The sequence below is a fragment of the Cupressus sempervirens genome, chromosome 2 (genome assembly GCF_028749045.1).
Source record: "Cupressus sempervirens isolate cs-2001-9-10 chromosome 2, ASM2874904v1, whole genome shotgun sequence".
In the NCBI taxonomy this organism is placed as follows: domain Eukaryota; kingdom Viridiplantae; phylum Streptophyta; class Pinopsida; order Cupressales; family Cupressaceae; genus Cupressus; species Cupressus sempervirens.
This window is the reverse complement of record NC_143119.1, coordinates 390,168,438-390,195,608: the sequence shown is the minus strand read 5'-3', so window position 1 is coordinate 390,195,608 and position 27,171 is coordinate 390,168,438. Positions and strand designations below refer to the sequence as shown.

The 27,171-nt window shown below is 36.3% G+C and overlaps 1 protein-coding gene across 1 annotated transcript in view; it reads left to right on the top strand.

The window, feature by feature from the left end:
- Window positions 1–2,328: 2,328 nt before the first annotated feature.
- Window positions 2,329–27,171, top strand: part of LOC149572771 (uncharacterized) — a 103,267-nt gene continuing 78,424 nt past the window's right edge. The window contains exons 1-2 of the mRNA XM_089813843.1: window positions 2,329–2,657; window positions 3,910–3,969. Coding sequence (XP_089669969.1) covers window positions 2,501–2,657; window positions 3,910–3,969 — 217 coding nt within the window. The 5' untranslated portion in view covers window positions 2,329–2,500. The remainder of the gene's footprint in view (window positions 2,658–3,909; window positions 3,970–27,171) is intronic.

The window sequence follows — 27,171 nt, the reverse complement described above, 5'->3', positions numbered from 1 at the left end:
ATTTTAATATTAAATTAATAATTATATTTTATATCAAAAACATACTAAAGAAATAACCATCAAATAGAAATAATTCAATTCTAAAAGATATACAACTTATTATTAGGTTTTTATAAACTATGTATTAAAATTAAATAGTTATATTTTATTTCTTATTTATTACATCATATTTATTCATCAACATCAAATTTATATGCATTACATCTATTTATTATTTACAAATGTATATATTAAATTATATAGATATTATTTCATAATTAAAAATTACTTAATTTTATGAAGAATTTAAAAATACAAAACATTAAATAGTAAACCTTCTCTAATTGTGTAAAATTAAACAATTAGTTTTACTTATAATTTTTTTTTAATATTTCAATACATTTCATTTTTTCTTATAGAAATGTGAGTTTTAATATAAAAATTAAATTCTTAGTTTCATTAATTAAAATATTATATATTTTAATTTTTAGTATAACCATGATTTTATTTTGACTATTTGTTTTATGAAGAAAAATAATTATATTTAATTCTCTCTCTCTCTCTCTCACACTACTTATGTTGGTATCACTCTTATCTTACCATTTTTCCTCTCTTCCTCTTCCTCCTCTATATTATCTATCCTTTTTTTCTTCTGCATATATGTTTATGTTGTTATTGTCGTATACTATTATTTATCTCTATTTATATTTCTATCATAGTTTTTGTCCAGTGCTAATGATTAAAAATAGTGTGAGTTCCATTTGATAATCAAGATGAGAATAATACATAGTTGGGGGAAGTTATTCCAACTACTTATAGTTCTCTAGTAGCACGGATGGTATGCTTAAACATATAATGTGATACTCCAAATGTTTCATCACCTTTTCAAGTTCTATAATTCAAATATTGGTATGGATATCTTATCTCATTGCACATAATTTAAGTTGTCAATGTAGAAGATGCAAATTTATCTAAAGCATATGGATTGATTGTAGTATGATATTAAGTATTTAACGCCATATTGGGGACTTTGGCCTCTTATTCTTCGGTTTAAATGCCCAAAGATATAATAATATAGAACGAGAACTTAACAACAAAATATGAGTCATCCTATTAGATCACAAGCACATTTTTAGGACGAGAAATTAACAATAAAATATGAACAATCCTATCAGATCACAAGTGCATTTCTAGGAAAAAATTAACGCATTCATAATGTTAATTTAGATTCTCAGTCATCTACACCTCTACAACCATTATGCGTTAGACATGAACTATAACGCATTGCGTCTCTTATTTTTCTTACCAAGTTCAAATATAGATATTTTAATCAAATATAGAGTTAAATGTTATATATTTCTTATTTTAAATATATTTATTATTCAATATAGTTTATGAAGAAGTCATATGAATTTATAGAGTTAAATGTTTTTTAAGTTGTATAATTTAGATATTTTGATCAAATATAGAGTTAAATATTTTATATTTTATATTTTAAATATATTTAATATTAGTTTTACATTGATGTTTATTTTTGTAATTTGTAAAATTTTATTTTTTTAAGTTACCAAATTCAAATATAAAGGTAAATGTTTTTTATTTCTTACTTTATATATATTTCTTATTAATTTTGCATTGATGTCTATTTTTGACAATTGTAAAATATTATTTAAAAAAAAATTTACACTATGTTTTAGTAATTGCTATTTTACAATTTTGCTCAATTTTTTTATACTATTAACATCATTCCTCAAACTTACTACATATTTTGGTACTTTGACTTAAGTAATCAACAATTTAAAAAATAAGAATAATTTAAAAAAAAAATATTTCAACTTATAATTGAATTGGTAGAAATGAGTAGTTCATTCATATAATATAATTTTTACTGTTATTTATATATTTCTTAAAATAATAAAATAATAAATATTTTTCAAATTCTCTTCAACTCTCTCTATTATTCTACCTTTACTTCTCCTTATAATAACATATCATTTTCTCCTTTAGCTCTCTCTTTATATACTTCATTTCTATCTATAAATTTATATTTTCTTTCATTTCTATCTAAAAATCTATATTTTCTTTTTTTTCAATTATATGATTGAAATGTTCAAATTTTTCTAAAAATTGTAACTAATTTAATTTCCTCTTCATGCAATACTATTTCAGTCACCATAAAAGCATAAAGGCGGGCAGGAACTCTAGCAAACGCGCCCCTTGTTTCATCTCAGCAAAGGACAACTGCCCATGGTACTAGCCTACTTTTCCACATACGTTAGAATGAGTCGCAGTGACTGATCAGATCATAATAAACTTTAAATGGATAAAGTCACATCAAAATATTTCTTTGAACTATGACTTGCAATGTGGGTATTCAGCACACAACCTCGTAGTTTGGCATCCAGCATTTCGGGGGAAGCTACTAATATCTAGCCCTAACACGACCGACCGCTTTTACTCTCAATCTTGTATCTTTGCCGCCCAATACTGCGACGAACAATTTGCATGAACTGAAGCAAAAATGATCAAGCGACAGTTTTACAGAGCAGAACACGCTGATAATGATGGCGCTTCTGACGACTCTTCATCTTCATCAGATGCTGACACTGATATTCATCACGAAGAAGAAGAGGAGGAAGATGAAGAAGAAGTAGAAGTACCATTAGAAGCATCTCCAGGTAATTACCTACCTCCATTCTTTTCGGGTGATTCCGCAGCTTTTTCAATCATTTTTTAATGCGAGAAGACATGATATTTCATTGAAATTCAGCGGTAAAGAGTCATCTGGGTTTTCCCTTGGTGCCATTGAATATGGATTTTGCCGGTTTTTAAGGGTTCTGGATAATAATATTGGGATTCTAGTTTTCTATACCTATGGACTATGCCTTCATTCACTTTCATTTGCTCAATTGTGTGTTTTGAAAGTGAAGTTGTATAGTTTGTATGTGACGAGCCTAAGTGGATAGAATCTCCAACGCCAATGTTGAAGGTTCGCTTCCCTCAATTTACAATTGTATGAAATCAGTCATTTGGATTTTCAAAATCTGTTTCCTTTCGAGATTTTTAACCCGTGCTTTGTGTGATATTCAAATAATGCTGTGAATTTTTACCGGGCTATAGTTCTGATGCAGTTGTTCTTAGTACAATGTACATAACCCTGCACTACAAAATAAATCACAAAGGAAATAAATACATACCACTTCATTACATAATGAGAGACGGCACGTCTGGCTGCACAAACATTATTCTTTCAGCCTTTGAAATGGAAGCCATTGCATCCTTCTCTAAACAATTCTGTCTCAAGTATATGTTTTTATTCTTTGTTTTATTTTTGTCTCCATCTTCTATCTGAAGTTAAGCCACTTTTCTGAATAAAACTACCTTTCCTACCTTCTGAGGAGCATTTAAAATTATATCAAAGAAAGTCCCTCTAATCACAGCTTGCAGACAATTTCAAATATGATTGATAGTGAAGTTCTGTGTTCAATGAATGATTTTGAGTAGTTATTTTTTTTGTTTCCTTGCTTTACTATTGAAATTCCAATCTTTGCTGTGTCAATCATGTTGTAAGACATGAAGCCAGCGAGAACTTGAATATGGAATCCCCACTGGGAAATTTGGTTGCTCTACCTCCGAGTATCAATTTTTTTGGCATTGGATGTTTGTAGATTGTGGACTGAATATTCATGAAATCAGTCCACGGGATTTATGCAAGTAGTTTGCAGGCTTATCTAGGATTCTGATAAGGGTAAAAATGACAATATTACTAAGATTGCATGGATTTTGGTATCAATGTGTTTAACCATTTGACAATGCTGCATAGCTTCTTGTTCATCACTGTTTACGGTAACGTTAAGAACAGCATTCTCAGATAATTTGGGTTTGTGATAAGTGTGCTCTTATTGAGTCTTTCATTTGTTATACCTGCAGAATCTGGATATCAAAGCGAGGATAGCTTAGATGGTGCTGATGAGTTCAATGATGCAGAAGGTGCCATCCATGTTTTGCTGTTGTCTCAGACAAAGATTTTCTTAATATGCAGAATGTCAGTTTTTGTTTTAGAAATTCGTGTGCTGTTTTGTTTCCAAATTAAAATTTATTTGCAGATTGTATGTTTTCTTGTACTAACAAATGTATTCTTGTTAATGGATTAATTATTTTTACCAGACTAATAATTTTTATAACTCTAAACTACAAAAAGGTCAGACAACCACAAAGGATTATGCTTTAAGGGCTTGGTGGTACTTGCGTCTCTAGAAGATCTACCCTAGGTCAAATGTGTATTTCCTAAGAACCTAAAAGGACCATGTAGAAAGAAAAAAAAACGCGTGTATATATATTAACTTTTCTAAGAGATGACAGTACTTGTGTGCAATGCGCATGACTCTGCAGGCACAGTAATTCGCAGGTTGCTAGAAGAATGCTAGCCGAATTAGTGAAGGCATGAAAAAATCCAGCCATCTGTTTCTCTTACGAGATGGCATTGGTTGCAAATTGTGCTTACATGGGCAAAAAGTGCAAGAAACAAGGTCACAAAAAAAGAGAAGAATGTATTATCCAAATAAAATAATACATATAGGCTGCAGAGAATAAGCCAGTGGATTATAATAAGGAAATATTTATACATTAAATATCAGTGCTAAAATTTAGGAAAATTATAATTCACTTAAAGGTTGGTATGCAATTTAAGTAACTGCGCAAATTCAAGAAAATGATTCATATTCTAATTTTTGGCTTCAACGTTAGTGCTTGGCCCTAGAAAAAAAGAAAATAATTATATAATGTTTTTGATGTACTGTGTACATAAATTCATGTTAATACCTAGATCAAGCTTGGATACCAGGATATGTTTTGATTTATGTATCCCATGTAAAAGGCTTCCATAAGCTTGTCGGTTTCCTGCAAACTTGATGTCATCGTGCAAGCAAATTTATTCAGCTCCAAGATATCTTAGATTTATTTTTTGGGCCTTGATCGATGGAACTCATGCACAGTTTGTAACTTTGTATCAATTGTGAGATTTGAGCTACCATCTTTACATAAGTAGTCTTAAGCTTTGGTAAATGGAACAGTTTAGTGCTTTTGGTTTTTGCAAACGAGTTTCAAAATTGAGAAACCATTTTTCTTCACGATTTATTTTTTTGCAGTGGTTTAGCTAATTGCGATCAAAACCTTTTTGAATAAACTGCATAGAAGCTATTTAAGCTTTAATCCATTGTACTGAATGCATAGCTCACTCATCTTGAGGAAACAATGTTCGGCAAAGAAACACAGACCTTTATTTATGTTTTAAATATACCTTAAAGAGTTAAATTGGCAAAGAATTAATAGTTGGTTTTAAATAAAAGGCTGGTTTAGTAAGGGTTATTAACTTATTATTAATAAAATGTAAAATGTGTAATCATTTCAAGTCAATCAGTTGTTTAAAATGAGTATTAAACTGTAGATTAACCAATAAGGTTAGCAATGTTTTGATTAAGTAAAAACAGGTTTGAAGGACCCGAAACCTTATTACAAAAGGACAGTCTCAGAAAAGATAGATCATTTAGGAACAAAAGCAAGATAGACCTTCAAAAAGAAACACAAGAGGTCACAGACAGAACTGCTGAAAAAAGCAGCAAAGAAACAGCACTAGGAAAGCAAAAGGACAGCACAAAAGACAGAAAAGAACCAACTACGTGGCGTTAATCAGGTCCAGAGCCTGATCAGCTAGCATCTGCATGTTTTCCGCCATAGCCTTCACCTCATCCTTCTTGGCTGTATCATCAGTCTTTTTAGAATGGGCCCTAGTGTGTTTGCTGGGACCTTGGCTATCAACCAACGGAGGAGAGTCTTGGCCTTTATCCATGTCCAGTTTCTTCAACAAGGTAGACACATTGTCAGCCATTTGCTTAATTAACTTCTCAAGGTTGCACATCTTGGCTTCCATCATAGTTACCTTCTGCTGATTCGCATTGAAGTCTCTGTCAATAGCCCTGTTCTTAGCCTCCAGTTGCAGAATCTTCTGCATAAGATTTTTAACATCCTCAGCGTTGCCAACCACATCCATGAGCCTGTCAATATGTTGGCCGAGGGTATGCTCACCACGAGCAGTTTTACTAACATGCATGACAACCTTCCCAAGTTCCTGCATGTCATTGCCAAGTGTTTGAATAATTTCTTTCAGTATAGCACCTAGGTTACGATGCATCCCTTTCACAGGCTTAGGGGTACCTTCATGTCTATTCTCCCAACCCTCGTGAATCCCTTGTTTCTGGGAGTCCTCATCACTCGACTCCCCTTTAACTCCTAACTCCTTATCAGGGCACTTGGACGGGTATCTTTTCTTTTCCAAGCATCGGGCTAGGGTATCATCATCATCAGAAGGGGACGAAGCCCTCTTCCTTGGACTATCCTTAACCCTCTTCCCCTTTATATAGACTTCTTCTTATAAACCCTTAGCAGATCCTCCACAAAATCACTCTCCTTTTTAGAGTTAGAGTGACCCGCGGCTCTCCTTTTCTTCTTAGATCTGTTGCCAGTTCCCTTAACCACATAAACCTCATCCCCATCAGCCTCATTTTGGGTTTCGGAGTCATAACCCTTCTCCTGGGCACTCCCTTCCGTTTCATAGTCAGCATCCTTAATTCGACCCCTGCTCCTCACTATTCTTTTGGCCTTTAAAGTATTCAAAATAAGCACCATTAGACCCTCATGGCAGACATGTTCACCATTTGGGTCTTTTTGTAAAGCTTGGATAGAGATAGTGAGAGACTGCTTCAGATATTAGGGGAAGTTAATTTTCACATTACGCCTAAAATGGTTGGCCAGCATGAAGTGGTAACCATAACATTTGGTAAATCTCCCATCCAACGTTAAATATTCCATGATAACAAACATGACGAACCGCCATGGGCGAGATATTGAAGCCGGGTTGATGAAAGACTTACCAATTTTAACCAGGCGAGCCTTCTCAATCTCAGAGTCCACAAAATCATCCACAGCTTTGTCAGATAACTTTCGCTCCCTGTAGAAATTGAGACCCTCAAGCTCCAGGCCCATAGCCTCAACAATCACCTCCTTTGTGATCTCCACGTGCTGGTTACCCACCATAATCAAGCCCTCTTTCCAGGTTTTGAGAAATTGTTGCGTGATGGCTGGATTGCCTCCATTCAATCTCTCCATAAACCCAGTGAAATTACCCCTTCTCAAAATCTCCCACACCTCTTCCTTCTTCATCCACTCCATGCAACTTCCTGGTTCAACTCGTCTCCTCTTATCTCCCATTTGCAAAACACGAAAAATCATAAAGAACTTCGTCTGCAACTCCCAAGTAAAGAGGGCCTCACAAATGACAGCGAACAACACCAGGGCGAAATAGACCTAGAATCCGTGTGAGATTTTACATAAATCATTGGGAATTAAAGCACAAAACCCATGGTCACATACCTCAGTATCATACTCCCGTACTGACATATTCATTATTAGAAAACCTTTTGAGATGACCTCCATTTATCATTATGGAAAAGAAGTCGAGCCTCAAGCGGTAAGGGGTCATGAGTATCCCAAATAATAATTTGATCATTTTTACATGCCACATTCAATGCCCAGTCAGCCGTCCCATTAGCCTCTCTGAAGTTATGGGAAATAACACATAATTCAAAATAATTAATGATTTGAATAGACTCATAAATTATATTACTAATTGTCCATGAAGGTGTAGTTTTTTTATTCAGACAATTAATAATGTTGAGTGAATCCCCTTCTAACCAGATCCTTTTCAAGTTCAACTTTTTTGCATACAGAAGACCATGGAGAGCAGTCGAGGCTTCAACAACGTGATTTGTTTGGGTACCAATTGGAATAGCTAAGCTTCCAACATTGTCCCCTTTGGAATTCCTTATCACAATACGACATCCTGCAATTCGGGGGTTACCTTTCGAAGCTCCGTCAAAGTTAATCTTTTACCAATCATCAGGAGGGCAATCCCAACTAGCTTGTTCCCTAGGATTGAGCCTCTAGTCACCCAAAATCTCAGCCTTCAAATTCCAATTGAGAAGAACAATAGATTCCCAATCATTACAAGGTTGCTGATTTGAGGCTATATTTTTAATGTTCTCAATCAAAAGAGTCTTTATTTTATGGAAGACCTGAACCGGGCTGGATTCAACATCTCTGAAGATTCTATCATTACGTTCTTTCCAGATACCTCAAGCAACATACGACAGTATGAAATCCCACGGTTTACCAATCAAGGAATTTTTTGAAGGAGCCTTCCAACTATTAAAGAAGAGCTGAAGATTGGAAGGGAAAACCCATTCAACCTTTAATAGATGAAATATAGAATCCCAAATCTTCACAAAAAAAGGGCAATGTAAGGTAATATGATCAACAGATTCCCCATCATTCTTACAAAGTACACATCTATTAATAATAACAATCCCACGCTTTTTAAGGTTATCCAGAGTAAGTACTTTGTTTTGCAACAAGCTCCAAAAGAAAATGTTAACCTTGGGTGTCATACCCTTCATCCACGCTTTAGCCCAACAAGGTTCATCATGGTTATCAAAAGAATCAACATAGGCAGAGGCAATAGAAAAAAACACCATTAGGTTCTTTTTCCCATACAAGTTCATCCTCCTTTTGATTTAAGAAAAAGGCATTAAGGCTCTTTCTGAGTTCAGCCAAATTGGGGTCAAGTCTAAAAAGATCCACCCATCCATTGTCTATCCAATAGTCAGCCACAAGAGAACCAAACTGGGTCTTACACAAGTCCATATACCTGTTCCATCTTGGGTCATCACATAGGGGGTGATCCAAAAACCAAACATCTTCCCAAAAAAGAACTCTCCTTTGATTTCCGACCTTCCATTTTATCCCTTTTCTTATGATGTTTTTGAGCTGCTGAGAATTTTTCCAGATCATTGACCCCCCTTGAGCCACATTACTATTAAGGTAATGGTAGAGGTCAAGGTTATCAAAGTTGTATTTATCATTCCAGATATTCTTCCACTCCCCATCCTCATTATGCCATCTCCATAACAGTTTAGCCGTTAAGAAATCATTCATGGAAGAAACTCTACGTAGCCCAAGACCTCCCTTCTTATATGGCATGCAAACATTTTCTTGAGCAATAAGAGGGAATCTTTTTTTATTCTCCATACCCGTCCATAAAAAAGTTTTTTGAATCTTTTCAATAGCAAGGGCAAATTTTCTAGGAATTTTGAAAAGACTCAAAGCATACAGCGAGGCACTTTGCAAGATAGATTTAAGAACAACCACCTTACTAGCTTGACTGAGTAAAGATCCTTTCCAACCTTCAAGTTTCGAGTGAATTTTATCTATCAAAGAATGCCAGATGCTGTTAGGAGGGGATAAACCCATAGGTAAACCCAAATAGGAGCCTGGAAAGGAGCCAATCTCACAGCCAATAATATTTTTAATCTTCAATTAACATTCATGAAGTAAATCAGACTCTTATTCCAGTTAATAAGTTGACCAGTAGCTAAGCCATAATCCACCAAAGCCTTCTTCAAAATCCTAGCATTCTTCACCGAAGCTTCTCCCATAACAATAGAATCATCAACAAATTGTTGATGGGAGCAGACTAAAGCCGAGGAGGAAGGATAAAGACCCACAAAGTCACCTTTAAGAACCAAACCATCTATAAATTTTCCCAAACACTCAACTAAAATAATAAAAAGAATAGGGGAAATAGGGTCACGTTGTCTTAAACCCCTAGAAGCCTTGAAGAAAGAGGAAGGAGAACCATTCATGAGCACAGAGAAAGAAGCTGACGACACCAGCATAAAAATGAGATCACAAAATCTCTTACTGAAGCCAAAAGCTTCCAAAACCCAGAGGAGAAAATGCCAATCCACTCTGTCATAGGCTTTAGAAAGATCAAGCTTTAGCAATAAACCTTCCTTCTTGGAAACCGAAAGGGAGTGGATATTTTCGTGCACTGTAATAATGGAATCCACAATCTGCCTGCCTGGAACAAACCCATTCTGCTATCTAGAAATAATGTGAGGCAAAAGAGTCATGGTTCTTAGCGTAAGAACCTTGGAAATAATCTTGTAAAAAGAGTTACACAAACTGATGGGTCTGAACAAGTCCATACTATCAGCTCCCAGCTTTTTAGGAATGAGAGCAAGGAATGTGCCATTCAACTCTTTAAGGATATTCCTGGAACCAAAAAATTCCTTCACCCCGTTGCAAACATCCAATCCAATAATATGCTAGTACTTATGAAAGAAAAAGAGCGGGAAACCATTTGGACCAGGAGCTTTGTCTCCTTCAAAAGAAAAGATAGCCTGAGAAATCTCAACATTCGAGGGAATAGAGGTGAGAAAAGAATTTTGGTCCGCAAAGACACAAGAAGGGATGCATTCAAGAAAAGAATCCTGTTTGTCCAGATCCAAATTGGATTCTTGCAACCGAGATTTGAAGAAGCCCACGGCCTCCCTTTTTATAGTCTCTTCATCTTCCGTAGATCCCTCATCCGTTTTAAGTCTGCAAATTTTGTTAGCCATCTTGTGCTTGAGAGTTGACACATGGAAAAACTTAGTGTTACGATCACCTTCCTTAAGGAAGACCTTTCTAGAGCGCTGCCTCCAAAACGTTTCCTCTTTGGCTATAATATCATGCAATTCAACCATTTTACCACTTTCTTCTTCCCTTGAAAAGGTTACATAACCCTCCATTTGAATCTTTTCTTGAATATCTTTAAGCTCCTCAATAATCTTATTTTTATTCTCAAAGATATTACCAAAAGTATTTTTGTTCCAAATTTTAATCTTTTTCTTGACATTCTTTAGTTTTGCAGCAACTCTGAACATTGCTGTACCATCAACTTGAATGTCCCACCAATCCATGATAAGGGTCTCCAAACCCGGATGATGGGTCCACATTTTTTCAAATCTGAAAGGGAAGTTCTTATGATAATTAATCTTGTCAGCAACCAAAAAGATAGGGTAATGATCAGAACCCACCCTAACTTGAGCACTAAGGTTACATTTATAAGCAAGGAGCCAGTCAATACTGATGAGAGCACGATCCAATCTGACCTGAATAAGATCATTACCCGCCCTTCTGTTTGTCTAGGTGTACTCAATACCATGTAAATCAATATCATGAAGAGTGTGCTGATCAATAAACTCCATTAAGTCAATCCTGTTATCCAGCAGGGTTTGGCTCCCTCCCCATTTTTCGTGTTCTTTAAGCGGAGTATTGAAATCCCCAATAACAATCCAATTGTCCTCAAAAGATTTCCTCTGATTTGAAATTTCAGTCCATAATGCCTTCCTACCCCATTGAGTATTAGGAGCGTAAACATTTGTGAGGATCCAACAAAAATTATCTTTGGAATTGATGAATCTAACATTCATAAAATTAGAGTTTTGAGAGATGATTTCCCCTTGAATCCACCTACTAGACAAAAAAACAGCCAAACCTCCTAAAGCTCCTACCGAGTCATTCCCAATAATCTTCCCACACTGAAACATTGGGAGATTCTCCACCTTTTCTTTGAGCATTTTGGTTTCTTGAATCACCAAAATATCCGGCCTATTATCTCTGATCAAATTCTTGAAAATGTCTTGTTTATGAGGGTTGTTTAACCCTTGAATATTCCATGAGATAATCTTCATGGTTTATAATTTTTTTTTGTTTCCAAAATAGTTCTCTGACTATCATCTGCTATGCTTCTGATGGTCTCAGCTATTCTCCTCTGCTGGTTAGAAGGTCTGCCAACTGGTGAAAGGGAGGAACCAACATCCCCATGACTACGAGATATTCCAAGAGGCTTATCTTCTGAGCAATTCATGTCCCCTTTTGGCTTAGGGCCTCTCTTCATAGGCTTAGGAGGTACCTGCTTTGCCTTCTCCCCTTCATTCTTCCTGTTTTTGTATTTTCCTTTGTTGTTTTTTTTTCCCAACTGTGGACCATTCAGCATTAGAAACATCCTCCTCCCACTGATCTTCCTCAACAAGAGACAAGTCCTCAACTTCTCCACTGACAAAATTTCCTTTCTTAGCCATAACCTTCATAGGGGAGTCTAAAGGAGAAGTCGGAACCATATGGGCTGCCACAAAAGAATGATTCCCACCATTCATAGTTGAAACATCTTGACCAACTAGGGTCATCTCCAGATTGTCACAGTGCTGTTGCTGTACAAGACACTCCTGGTCTTTCTCCAAGACTTCCACAGGAACCTGCCCAAGAGGGTTGACAGAAGAATCCATTCACTGAATGGCCAGCTTGCAAAACACCAGCATCCACGAACATGGCAGATTCTCCGATAGCCTTAGCAGTCCTTGCATCCTTACTCAGATCCTAGGAAGAAGTGTTCCCATTTGGAGAAACCCGAGTCTCAGTACCTTTCTCGAAAACCTCAGAAGAATCCTTCACAGAATTGCTAGCCAACAAGACACCAGCATCCATGATCTTGGCAGGTACTCCAATAGCCTTAGCAGACCCTGCATCCTTGCTCAGATCCTTAGAAGTAGTGTTCCCATCTAGAGTAACCCCTCCGCAAACCAGAGGTCCAGCATCCCTTGCCACCACCTTCCGCTGCCATACTTTTTTATCCATCTCGGATTTCTCTCTCAGAGGGGCATTTTTTAGCCCAATGCCCAGCTTTTTTACAATGAAAGCAAACAAAGGGGAAAGACTCAAACTCAATGCGTTGATCCCATATACCCAATTTGGATTTTAACGAGATCGATTCAAGCATATCCACTCCTTGAGTTACTCCAACATAGAATCTGGCATAGCTCATCCTTTTCCTAGAAACCGTAACTGGATCTAAAGAAAGAAGCTCACCAAAGGTTTGGGCGATCCCTTGAAACACATCTTCCACCCAGAACTCGAGGGGGAGGCTGGGTAAATGAACCCACACCGAGACTTGAATAGCAGAGTCATCCATAGCATAGAGATTAGGAGACCATTTCTGGAGGACTAAGGTATGCCTCTCCATCACCCAAGGGCTGCAACAAAGAATCTCTCGTTTGTCCTCATCACAGGAAAAACAAAATGAGAGACACCCTTTAGCCATTGCAGAGACATCAACTTGACTTTACAGACTCCATTTCTTCCGCACAAAACTCCTTACATTGTCAATGTTAGGTCTAGCCCCAATAAATTGACCAACCAGAGTAGAATTCATGCTCGAAATGTTTTTATCAATGATCTAGTCAGGGATTTCAATAGAAAACTTACCTTTATCTCTTGCAAACGTATCTTTAACTGGGGGAAAGCAAGATTTGCCAGTGGGTCAAACTCCAAAAAGGCTCAACCATTTTTTAATGGGTTTGGGCCCTCCACCCAAGTCCTCCAAAATCCCACCTCCACCTGGGTCCTCTAGCGTACCTCCATCATCAGCATCCCCTGGATCTGTGGAGTCACCTATAGACGCAGATCCCAAGCCTGGCGCAGATCCCGCATGTTTGAAATTTCCTTTCCTGCTTGATTCCTTTCCACCGCTGCCGCTCGACATGTTTTGTTCTTCTATAAAATGTTGTGTTTTTCATAGGAATATTCTTTAATATATAATATTAGGGTTTAATGTAATAGATTTTATAGGTAGAATTGGAGTATAGGAAGGGGTTAAGGAAAAGGGATTCTTTTTAAGGGAAAATGAGAATCTAAGAAGAGGTTAAGGAAAATGAAAACTTTAGAAGCAAAAACGAAGGATTTTGAAAGAAAAATAATACTCTATTAATTGTTGGATAGATTTTTATAGATAATAGTAGGAGGGATCAATAGGGGTCTAGGGGTCTCAGCAAAGAAAATTAGCATAAGGGGAAAAAAACTCAATGCAGATACAGATATTAAGCCTGTATGAACAACTGATGCATGGGTCTAGTAAGCCCAAAGCAGAAGTAAACAACCAGACAAAGCAATCAGCAAATTATGACCAGACAAAGAACTGAACTATGGAATCTCCAAGATACCCAAGAGCTTAACTCTAACTTCATTCCCATTTTCATCATCACCATTAAAGAATAGCTGTTTGAACCCTGAGCTGCCACAATGTAGTCTTAGTTTTAGTTTATGACTCTTAGAATGCTGCCTTAAACCCTAAAACTCAATTCCCCAAATGATTTCAAACCATTTGGAGGAACTATGTAACAAATTACCCAAAATTTGACATAGGTATAAGCACTAGTTAGTGACATCTAGGTTGCTGTTGTTTTGAAAAGCCAACAGAAACTTAACTACAAGATGAATCGTGGCATAAGCTATTAAGGTGTCAGTATCATTCTGATTGCTTGCATTCGCCTTAATCTGCCTTAATGGCTGCTAATTTAGCCTCATCAATGCCAGTACAGGTCACGGCCAATTCTCCACCCTAGACTCGTTCTTCCATTGCATTCTCCATTAAATAATCTCTTGTCAGTGTCACATTCTCAGACAGGTGAAGCAGAAGCTTCGACCATCCCCAAATTTCTTCAGAATAAGTCATGTTTGAGCTTTTCAATTTTTTTTTGCAACAATGGTAGCATGGAACCATAAAGTTCCATAATGCATGAGACCCTCTTCACCTAAGGTGCTTTTGACTAGATTAAGAAGCACAAGATTTGGACTGAAAGGTTTTCAGCAGATGGGATTTGGAAAGTTGACCTCATTGGAAGGGGTCTTTGCAACCACTAGCAAGCTTCTTGTATGCCTAATAGCTAAATTTGCTGGAACACTGTAGATATAGAACAAATTTTTGGTTTGAATTGCTTCATAAATAATCTTGGCTTCAAAACAGAAAACACCAAGGAATTCCTCTAAGCAATTTGCCTTAGGAAGAGTGAGGGTGGACCATTTACAACTAACAAAGCTTCACACACAACAAAATTGTCACACTTTTTTTAAATCATTATCAATTATCAACCCAATCCACTGGTAAAAAGCCTAATGAAAGCTGGTACTCACCTTTGGGGATGTCAACCAAAGAGGAGTGTGTTAGGCGTCCAAGAAATGATCATAGTGTGATCCAATCAAGCCATCCCACTCTTCCACTCATGAGCTGAAAAGTAACATAAAGGACATTGAGTTGATTGCTTCATGAGTGAGCAGATGTGCCACCCTAGTACATTCATGGAATTAATGGGCAACAAAGATGGATTCAATTTCTTTACAAATAATAATTGCTTTTTCAATAACTTGTAGAGCTTCAAAGGTGGACATTAAGCTTTTGTAATCCACTAATTTCATTGGTCAATTGACCCTCAATCAGCAGTTTTTGACAACCTTCTGCCTTTGACAAAGCAAGATTTGTGATCACAATTTCCCAACTTGCTTCATTGTAGGTTCCTTTTGTTGGAGATTGTAGGTGCATTAGAGATCTTTATCTCTAATAGTTACTATCGTTACGGTTACCTTCAGCTCTGAAAAGGACATTTATGATAAAATGTAATGTTAAATTTTAAGACACATGTCATACAACATGCATTGAGGAAAGGAAATACAAAGAGTTGTATTTGAAAATAAAGTCATATTTTGGGAAACTCAAGAGACCTTTGATTGTAATGTGAAGAGTCTCTCCTATTGTTATATATATTGCATCAAGTGAAGGACATTGTACACTTGAACATTTTATTATCAATAAAGTGATAGTTTGTTGTGTGGCTTTTTCCCTTAAATATTAGAAGGGTTATATTGTTGTTTATTAGTTATTTTCTGAGGCTCAAATTTTAACATGGTATCAGAGCTAGGTCCATTTTTTTTTTTTGCTGGGAAACAATTTTGAGTGCTCTGAGTTGTACACTGGATTTGTAGCTTCAATTTAGGCACTAGTCTTTGCCTTGCATGCTGATGTATGCTTATTTGATCCTTCAAATGTGATAGTCCCTGTAGATTTTTGTCAAGTAATATTGGTGAATGAAAGCGACACAAAGATTCTGTAGATTCTTCGGAGTAAGTAATTGAGGATACTGTTTGAATAATCCCCTAGTCATATCACGCCAAATCTAAGCTTTGTTGAAGTCTCCAAAATTGCTCTCAGGCTTAGACGATTGGGAAATATGCTTATTTTCCTTGGAATCAAATCTCTTGATCTCTCGACTAGTATTGTTATCATATGGGCTCTGAAAGTTTTCTTCTTTGTGGAGGTTCATCACTCTTTGGTGGCGTTTTATTTCAAATTCAGAAAAGACATCATGCTTATTCATATTTACACCTGCAAGTGTTGTTCATGTCAAGATAGGGGACATTAACAATTTACCTTTACTGGGTGAATCATAAAGATCACGACAATAATCACATTTGACGGTTTCTGATTCATCATCCATCTTGTGCAAGAAGAGGGTTAGTACTCTGTACTCTGCACTCGTGTGTTCCTAGATGGTTAATTTAGGCACTTTGCACATCTTGATTTGTCGAATAAAAAATAGGATATTCGGTTTACCCAGGTGATTAGGAGAATCACAGTCATTCTTTTGTATTCGTTTGTTCCCTGTGATGTGCGGGAAGACATAGTTGTGAAGGAAATCATCAAAGTTCTTCTGAGGCCCCGTTATTCAGTCAGACAAGACTTGTCGCCTATGTATTGACCAATTAAAAAAATATTCATGTCTTTTGCATTGTCAGATTGGACATATACGTTTTCTTATATCTTTCTTTACTCTTATTGTCCATTTTTCGTTTCAGTGCCTTTGTTTTTAAGAAATATATAGGTGATATTGTTCTTTTGCATGTTTCTAGGCAAGCCTGTCGTCTTTTAAATGATTAGGTGTCTCTTTAGCGGGTTCAATTAGTCTTGAAACATTATTGAAATTTTCAGTTGAGAAGGTACACGCCCAAAGAAACGATTTCTCTGAATATATAAGAGGATCGGAAGAAGGTAAAGATGTTTGAGGGACAAAGTGATAAGGTATCAAACACATTAGAGGTGTGGCAAGATCTGTTGCAGTGTTCTTTGTGTAATGAAGTCACAGAGAGGGAGTATGTCCGCTCAGAGAGGCAAAATAGGAGCATGTGTGTAATGAAGTCAGTTGAGGATCAGACTAGTCCCAACGATCTCAAGCAAATGAAAGTGATGGTCAGATTGAGCGTGCAAGAGGAGAACTATCCTTTGACGTGTTCAAGATATAGCATCAGTTGGATCTTGAAGTCTGATTGACATACACACACACATGCAAGTTAAGTGTGTCAAAATAAAATTTCAATTGATCGCATATCTATTTGTGTTTAGTAATGACTCCTGTTAATCGATATAATCTGAACGACATTGTATGAAGTTAATAGTCCATGTAACATAATCTGCAACCCATGTATAATTTGTTCTTGACAGATCGGGTCTACATATCCCTGTGGCAATATGCTCCACGTTAAATAAGGCACTTGTGTTATTGGGCCTGCCTACCCTTGATCGGGGTGGTTAAGAGATTAGTTAATGAACATTAACTTGGATTATTATCCACATAGGGACATGCCCCTACGTAGCATAAGTCACGTAGAGTCATGCCCCTACATGGCATAAGCCACGTAGAGTCATACTTCTACGTGGGTAAGACTTTTGGATTGCTTATATATATTGATTGATATTGCCAGCTTTGGAAATCATCATTCACAAGTTCATGAAAAGTACAATCAGCAATATTTGTGGTTATATATTTGTCTCAAGTCTTTTGCATCTATAGTATTGAATATACTAAAGTAATATTTTTCTGTAATAGTATTATCATCCTATCTGATTAAATTGAAACAATAAGTTTACTGTTAAAGCCTATCTGTGATCTATATTCCTTCACATGGTATTAGAGCCTAACTGATAGAGTTTAAACAAGATAGTGAAAATACCTCTCAAATTTAAGATTTACACAAAATCTATTCAAAAGAGAAATCATGGTGAATGGTGTCAGACTTAACGACAGACTCAAAGGTGCATCAAACTTTGTATCATTGAGAATACGGATAATGATCATCCTTCAAGAACTTGAATTAGAATCATATGTAGAAGAAAACAAATCGATGCCTGATAATGAACCAGATAAAACAATATGGAAAATACATAACAATAAAGCCATGAAAATTATTATTGATGCTGTAAAGGATTGTGCCCTTCCAGTTATATCAAAATTAAGAACTGCTGATGATATGTTCATGGCTATTCAAAATACATACGAGATGAATAATACAAGCAAGCTGCTTACCTTGAAACAACAATTTTTGCATATCAAGATGAATAAAGGAGAAACAATTACATCTTATTTCATGAGAATTTCAGAATTGAAAGATCAACTTTCAACTATTGGAAATAATGTAGATGATCTGGAATTATCATTAATAGCCCTTAAAGGGTTACCAACTACTTGGGAGTCCTTTATTCAAGGTATTAGTGCATGGCCTATTCTACCAAAATTTGATCAGCTTAAGAATGATTGCACTCACGAAGAAACAAGATTAATTACAAGAGGGATCACTCCAAATAAAGAGGAGGAAGTTCAAGCCCTACATACAAACACAAACAATTTAAAAAAAAAGACATTTCAAACAAAAAAAGGGGGAAGAATAATCAAACCTACAAAAAAAGAGATTTGTCTAAAATACAATGCTACAAGTGTGATAAATCTGGACAAACTCACATGTATTTCCTAGAAAGAAAGAAAACCCATGTCTCTATAGCTAAAGTCAAGGAAGCCTTCTTAGCCTTATCGAGTGAACTAAACACTAACAAGAATACATGGATAATTGATAGTGGAGCTTCTAGACACATTATTGGATTTAGAGACTAGTTTGAAACCTTTGAAGGACATTCAACTAAGGAAGTCACAATAGGGGATAACTCCACTTATCCAGTGAAAGGAATTGAGACCTATACAATACAATTGAAAACTAGAGTTACCCTGCAACTAAAAGATGTATAGTTTGTACTAGGGATAAAGAGGAATTTAGTCTCCATCTTTGGTCTAGTAGACCATGGATATTGTGTCGCATTTTAGGAAGATAAAGTCCTATCTTGGCCTAAGAATGCTAATATCAAGAATGCAATCACCGTAGGATTTAGAGATGGAAGCATATACAAACTTTGTAATTCTCAAAACCTAGCACTAAATCATGAAGTTTCAAAAACTAATGAAATTTGGCACAGAGGGCTAGTACTCCTCCATTTTCGTGCTCTACCCTTTATAGAAAAGATTGTCACAAGCTTACGTAATCTAAAATCTGAAAAAGTTGCAACATGTAAGGGATGCGCCCTAGGGAAGAACTCTAAAGGATTTTTTCCTCGTAGTGAACATAAATAAAAGATAGTACTTGAACTTATTCACACTGATTTGTGTGGCCCAATGTTAGTACCTTCCGTAGGGGGATTCTTTTATTATGTCATTTTTGTTGATAATTATTCCATAAAAACCTAGACTTACTTTCTAAAGCTTAAAGAATCAAATGAAGTATTATTGAAATTCAAAAAGTTTAAAGCCTTAGTCGAAAATCAATTGAAAAGAAAAGAAAAACTCGGAGATCAGATAATGGGGGTGAATACATTTATGAAAATTGTAAAGAATTTTGCACCTCCCTTGGTATTAAGAGGGAGTAGCAAAATTTTTTGTACCTTATAATCCTCAATGGAATGGAGTAGCAAAAATGAAAAACAAAACCACTATTGAAGCAGCCAAAGCCATGATGCACAATCAAAATCTTCACATAACATTTTGGGATGAAACCTCAAATATAGCAGTGTACATTTAAAACAAATGCTCTCATTCAATCCTAGAGAACATAACACTTGAAGAAGTCTTCACCGAGAACAAACTAGATCTAATTCTCTTAAGAATCTTTGGTTGCCCTGTATATATCCATGTTCCCAAAGAAAAGAGGTCTAAATTAGAACCCTCCGGAAAGAAAGGTATCCTTGTTGGTTATAGTGAGTCTTCCAAAGCCTATAGGGTATATGTGCCAAGACAAAGATCAATTGTAATCAGCAAAGATGTTAAGTTTGAAGAAAATGTTGTATATAAAACCTCAAAGAAAAATATAGAAGAATCAAATGATGAACTAAATTCAGAATTAGATGAAAGTTCTACTATTAAGGTTGAAAGGGAGAATTTTTCAGAAGATCATGGAGCCACATCATCTAATCTTGAAAATGCTCAAGCCTCACACTCAACAGGAAAAGGCCACTATGGGCAAGGAAGATCGAAGAAATTATGTAGTCCTTAAAGAAATCTTCAGGGAAAGTAAGAAAACAAGAAACCACTCATGCTATGTTATGCTTATAAGTGAGCCCATCAAATCAAAACCATCAAATGTTGAAGAAGCCCTAAGATTTCAAGCCCGAAAAGATGCTATGATTGAGGAATATCAATCCATATAAAAAATGATGTCTGGGACATTGTGCCTATACCCTGATGGAGTCCTATTTTTTGGCAAAAATCAGGGCCTCCATTTATATTGTTGGAGATGAAAATATAATCACAAATGGCAAAATGTCATAGTCAAAGATATAACCACAAATGCATACACATCAATGGTGGCTGATTTATGGAAAGGATTGGGTAACATACATTGGATTGCGATAGGGCTATTGGCTATATTTATTGTTTTAGGAAGATTCAACATCTCTACAAAAAACAGATAATGCATCTATCTTTTCGATGATGTGCTTGAGCTAGGTAAACATTTGAGAAAAAATCATTGTTATAGAGTAAAATAGTGCTGCTGTAATTCAGAAACTATACAGGAAATCAAAGAGAACAGGGATATCACAGAAACAAGACTTTTATTGCCCATATTGATGTCACTAGTCAGAATCTATTTTGTATAGGACTCACTGTTTTGATATTGTAATTCCTAAATAAAAGAGTGCAAAAGCTCATTACTGGTTATAAGAGTCTTTATTGTTGTTTCCAATTCAAGGTATTCAATCCAAAGATCTCTGATCAATTCAAACGTTCGTCTACAGTTCTCTTTCAAAATTCTTCACTATAATCTCCTTGAAGAATTTCCAATGTTCACTCATAACTTTCAAATAAAACGAGAGGATATACATATAACCCATGTCAACGAAGGTGTGTGCTGGAGGTAAAAGCATCAACAACAAAATATATGAAACAATGACTTTGATGGGTTTTCGATAGCAAGCAAAATAGAGGCCATGATGCATGGCCGAAAGATAGTCACGCCCTGCCTTCAAGACTTCCGATCTAATCGTATAAGATGTTTGTGGACATCATATGGCAGGTTGATTCAAAATACTTTGCAGGTGTTCAATATTTGTAGAAGGCATGCACTACACGGGAATATAATTCATGGAGAAGTTACATATCGAGAGCACTGCTTCAAACGACAGTATAGAGGAATATTTGAACACTTATATTGCTTGAATATTATTCGGTGGATAGATTGAAATTTCACAAAGGACGACAATCAGTTAAAGCCCTAGCAGTTTCATAAGCGTCAATCCTAGCGGAAACAGGAGTCCTGTCAGGTCTTCATCTTAATAAAAGTAATGCCTGCCAAGTATATTACAAAACTATGAAAGTGTAATTCAAATACAAGTTTCTAAAGCCAAGCTACACAATGTGGAAAGTATGCTTTGGTAATAGTTACGATATATATGCATTTCAGAAAGAATCGAAGTCTAGGTCATAACCAATGTAAAGAACGATAAAAGACAAAGACCCACTTTAGATTATGTTATGAAAGAAAGTATTTTAATTACCATCCCTGATAAGAAAAACAATAAACAAAAATAAAGGTATGTAGTTAATTAAAACTAAAGACATGGCGGTTCATCTTGAAAAGTCATTTCCTTCATCAAATAAAGATATAAAGGAGAGTTATTTCATTTTAGAACAGGACATATTCGTAGGCATTCATATTCTGGGGAGAAAGTGTAGGAGTTGATGAAATCCAACTCCGCAGTCGCCAAGATCACCTACATGCAAAATAATTTGTTGAAGGGAAACCAAGAAGGAAGAGGTGGAGCTTGGAAAAAACCCTAAATGGACATGAGAGAGAAATAATGCAAAACAATGAAATTGTATTTACAATGAGAATGCGATGTGTTTACAATGAGAGAGAGACCGCTTATAAAGGCCTCAAACTTGTAGAACAAGCTGGAAAGAGGTAGAAGATAAGGTTGACAACCAAGCACACTTTCACAAAAAGGTGGAATATGCTAGAAGGGAACAAACTCTCGTGTTGTCAACAACTCATCACTACATGCATTAAATACTAAATATTAAATAAATGCATTAACCTAAGTAAGCTTAAGTAAATAGAATAAATAATTAATTATTTACTCTAACAGAAAGTATTTTATATTTATTATTGTATGGAGGGATAAGGAGTTTAATATGACTTTATAATGTAAATTCTATTATTTTATTTTAATAATAAAATAAAATGTTCTTTGTTTATTATTAAAGGTGTGGAGATTTAAACTGCAGATGGTTCGTCCTTTATAATTACCTTTTTTTCGAATTCTGTATACAATTTAAATGTCAGATAAGTAGACATGGTCATTTAGCATTTTAAATTCGATCATTATAGATATCGTGAAATATTAAATTGTTTTCGTATCTATGTCTAGTTCGTCTCCCTGCCAGAGGAGTTAAAATTCAATCTGGACTAATTTAAGATTGCGTAATATTTGGTCTGTCGCATCTTGATTATTTAATTGTTGGCAGTTTAAGTGCATAAGAACTTTATAAAGTTGTATGTGAAAATTCACTAAAGTTGACTCTATTGCCCGAATGAGCAGAGGCACTAGTCTTTCTATTATTGAAGTAAGGAAATCTATAACTTCCTTCCTACAAGCATCAAATTAATTATTATACAATTATACAAAACATTCAACCATTATCCAATATTCAGTTTCATTTTGATCGAGTTCGAGGACCTTGCCAGTCAAAGAACTCCAAAGCTTAAATTCGCTCTAGAAAAGCCTTGAACCAGATAATCAGCGTTTGAGGTGATGGTTTACCCGCCTGGGTGTGGCGGAGCTTGAAGTGTAGGGGAATCAAGAAGTATTCCCGTTCATTGGCCAGAATTGATTGAGAAGTCCTATCGGAGAAGTGGCAAGCTCTTGGATTTCTAATCAGCGGTTTTGGGAACCAACATATCCAAGAACAAATCAGTTGTCTCCTCTAAATGGCTATTCAAAATCAAACAGGCAACAGATGGTAGTATTGAAAAATACAAAGACATATTCGTAGCCAGAGGGTTCTCTTAGAAGGCTTGAATTGATTATGAAGAAACATTCAGCCCTATTGCTCGATATGTTAGCATGAATGCTAATGGTATTCCTATGGGGGAATATTCTAGAATTGCTGGAGCAGTAGAGAGACAATTAGCATGACTGTGTGTTGCATTCATGACTTTGTTTGTCATTGATGTGAACATACTTAGAAGATTAATAGAGTAGCAGACAAAGAACGAGGTCGTATGAATCAATTATTGATGATGAGGTCAAGCGCAGTTAAGGACATGTTCTACAATGTGTCTTGATGACGTAGATAGGTGTGCATGCAAAAAGTCAAAGACATGTGAGAGTTATTAATGATTTACAAAAGACAGTGCAGACAGAGTATCTGAGAAGCCATTTCTAGTAATTGGATTATATCTCCTAACAGAGATAGAATTTGGATAAGCAAAGTTAGACAAAGATAGAAGACAGTCTGATGATGACGTTAGCAAGGGCGCAAAGTTCAAGGTCGCACGTGTGAGAAGTTGTGGAGATTGTAAGCCAACAATATTTTGTAATTATGAAAAGATGTAATGAATTGTATTATCTTATTGAGGTCCTATTATAATTATAATTGGGAAAGCCTCAAGGCCAACTCAATGAATTATTTTGAGGACATGATATAAAGGAAAGTTATTTTCCTTGTGATGAAGTATGAGTTGGAAGTGAATTGTATTGAATTCGTGAAGATTGGTAAATGCGAGTAAGCGATCAAAAGGATTATTGTGATACGAAGTTGGAGATCTGGTATTGAGATCTGAGAAGTATTTGGTGCGGTATTGGCACAATAAGAGGACAGAGCAAGAGTTCAAGTTGTTGAGATCAGTTGCATTTCTATTATTCTAAAAGGAATAATATAGAGGCCAGTTGGATAGTGAGTTTAGTGGTCTTGTCGCTGAAGTTGTTTGGATAGTGGGTCCTTCTGCCTTCTACAACTCTGAATAGGGTTGACACAACTTCTAACAGGGTTGGAATCTCCTCACGAGGATTCAAAGTCTCCTAACAGGGACTGATATGTACTGAATATATTTCATTGGCTCCTAACAGAATCCATCCTCTTACAAGGAATATTTATATTAGTACATCATTTTGTGGGTACCATCCCTACCGGGGTTTTCCCTCTGATCAAGGATTTCCCTAGTTAACATATCTGGTGTTATTGTATATGTGTATCTTCTTATGGTTGTTGATTATACTGATTATATTGATTTTTGGTAGACATTAGTATTATATTTTTTTTGACATTTATTGTTTGTAATGACCCCAACTCAAAGTGAGGCATTTAGTAACAATTGATTGTCCTTTCCTTTTATCATTCAAGAGGAAGAGTAGAACATCATTGGGTAAGTTATGGAGTCCTTGGCTAGTTATAATTCTGAACTTGAAGTTGAGTGCACATCTTTTGATGCAACTTAAATGGAACTTGAGCTATTTTAAGTTGGGCATCTTTTTAGGCAACTTTAAGTGATGCCTAGCCTATCATGGTAAAATAATGAATGAATAAATAAAATGATCAAAAGATCATTTAAAGGGTTACAAGGACGATGTCTCTATAAAGCAACAATTGTAAATTATAAGCTATCTAATATTTACATCAGTTACAATGTTGACCACTAAATAATAAATAACATAGACACTATGAAAGATATTATTCTAATACCCTCCCTCAACGGTCAATCTATCAACTACACCAAGTTGCCCCTAGGACTTCACAAGCTTTCAAGCTCAAATTCTTAGTGAGAATATCTACTGTTTGATCCACATTTGGAACACATAGCAACTTTATTGATTCGTCTTCAACCAACTGCCAAATGAAATGACAATGAAGGTCAACATGCTTGGTTTTCTTGTGGAAGACCGAATTCTTGTCTTGTTTGAGCATCCCTTGATTGTCAGAGTAGCTTCCCTTGATTGTCATAGTAAAGGGGAGTAGGATTTGCTTGAGACATCTGCATTTCTAAAAGCACCCTCTGAAGCCAAACCACCTCACAAGCTGCCTTCACCGTTCCTTGATAGTATCGAGGAAAGAGTTACTATTTATTGCTTCTTGCTAGTCCATGTTATTACACAAGATCCCAAATTGAAAACATTCCTGGATGTTGATTTCTTGTCTCAATTGAACTTGCCCAATTTGGGTCTATAAAACCAATAAGTTTAGGATTGTGACTTTTGTTATACAAAAAACCTAAATCGAAAGTGCCCATCACATAATACAATCCATACTTTTGTGCTACCTAATGATCAGCCTTGGGGATTGTCATGAAGTGTTGAATGTAGTAGTTTGGTAGATGAAACTAGCCACCAATTGTAATGTCCCCACTCCTTAGGACAAGTTAAACCTAGATAAAATATTAACAACATAAGATAAGATAAGATAAGATAAGATAATGATATTAATGTCCAACAAAAGACCAAAAAGAGGTCTATGGGACTGAAAGGTTACAACAAAGCAGGGCTGAAGCCAGCAGGAGCACACAAAGGTGTCCGAAGAAAAGCAACAACAAAAAACAAATACAAGCAACAGAAAGCACTAGGAGTCTTTCTTGGGTGAGAAGAAATCAGTCATAGAATGATACACGTGTCGATGTGTAGAGGTACTACACTGTCTCCGACCTATCCCAGAAGAGTGTCGCTGGTGCCTATAAGCAGAACGGGATTTGACGCATCTAGAAAGATCACTAGGCCGAATAGAGCTAGAGGGCCTTTTCACACCACACAAAGGTGTAAAAAAGGCAGTAATGAGCTGAGTAGATGAGTGCCGGTGTGGAAGTAGAGTCTAAATCATGTTATCCCGGAGCATAGTGGCCTCACGCAGATACAGTGCAAGGCATCTCTGATCATAATAGCTGAAGAAATCATAGAGAGAGAAGCACTCTCTGAACAAACAAAAGAACCTCCCTCTGATCTCATAATAAATAGGGCATCGAAAAAGAAAGTGAGCCTCATCCTCCACCTCCCCTAAAGAACAGAATGAACAAGTCCGCTCCTCCCTGTGAATATGATGATCCAATTGAGCCCGAAGACAGTGGGAACCAACTCTGAAAGAACCTAAAGAGATCCGCAGGGCATGAGACCAGCGCTGTGAAAGATAGCTAGGTCGGGCAATAATCCCATTTGAGATCTCCAAAAACTGTGTCGCATAAAACGACATCCGTGGGCGTAATCCACCAGGAGGGTTATATCAGGTAGCAGTAATGTAACATCTATAAATATCAAGACGAACATGCTCATTCAACTCCTGCCGAGAAGGGAGAAGATGAGCAGGGGCATCCAAAGAAAACTGAAAAGGGGGGAGACGATCAATATCAATCCCAATCGAACTCAGCAAAGAAGAGACTTGTGCATACCAACACCGCGCACGAGCACCAGACTCAGCAGCCGCCATGGAAATCGAAGAGCAATAAGCTAAATAGGAGTAACAATCACGGTCTCCAACCATATCAGCAAACCCACGAGGGCGACGAAGAAACCAAACTAAGTCAAAAATGGTCGCAAGTTTGAAAGGATGAGCCCCAAACTCAGCAAGAATGATACCATGAGGAGTAGATCTATGACATCTGATAATGCGCCGCAAGAACAAAGTTTGGACCCGCTCAATCGAGGCCCAATCAGAGCTAAGGAGAGAAGGACCCCAAACCATAGAACCATAAAGAACAGTCGGTCGAACAAGAGAATCTAGGAGAGATAGCTTAGACGAGGTATCCTGAAAATGATGTCTGAAGCACTGTTTCTCAAGCAAAGCAAGAGAACCCATGCCCTTATTCACTTTGGGCTGAATAGCAGGTCTCATGCTAAAACGTGGTCCGGAAAACATAACACCTAGATACAAATAGGATGAAGTAATCTCAATCTCTTGGGCCCGAAATGTGAAGTGAAGATGAGAGGTCTTTAAACAATTAAAGACCATGATCCGAGTCTTACCCAAGTTAACCACCAGCTATCTCTGATCACAAAATAAAGCCAATCTATCAAGAAGTCTCTGTAACCTGTCAGGAGAGGAAGCAAGGAGAACAATATCATCCGCAAAGAGA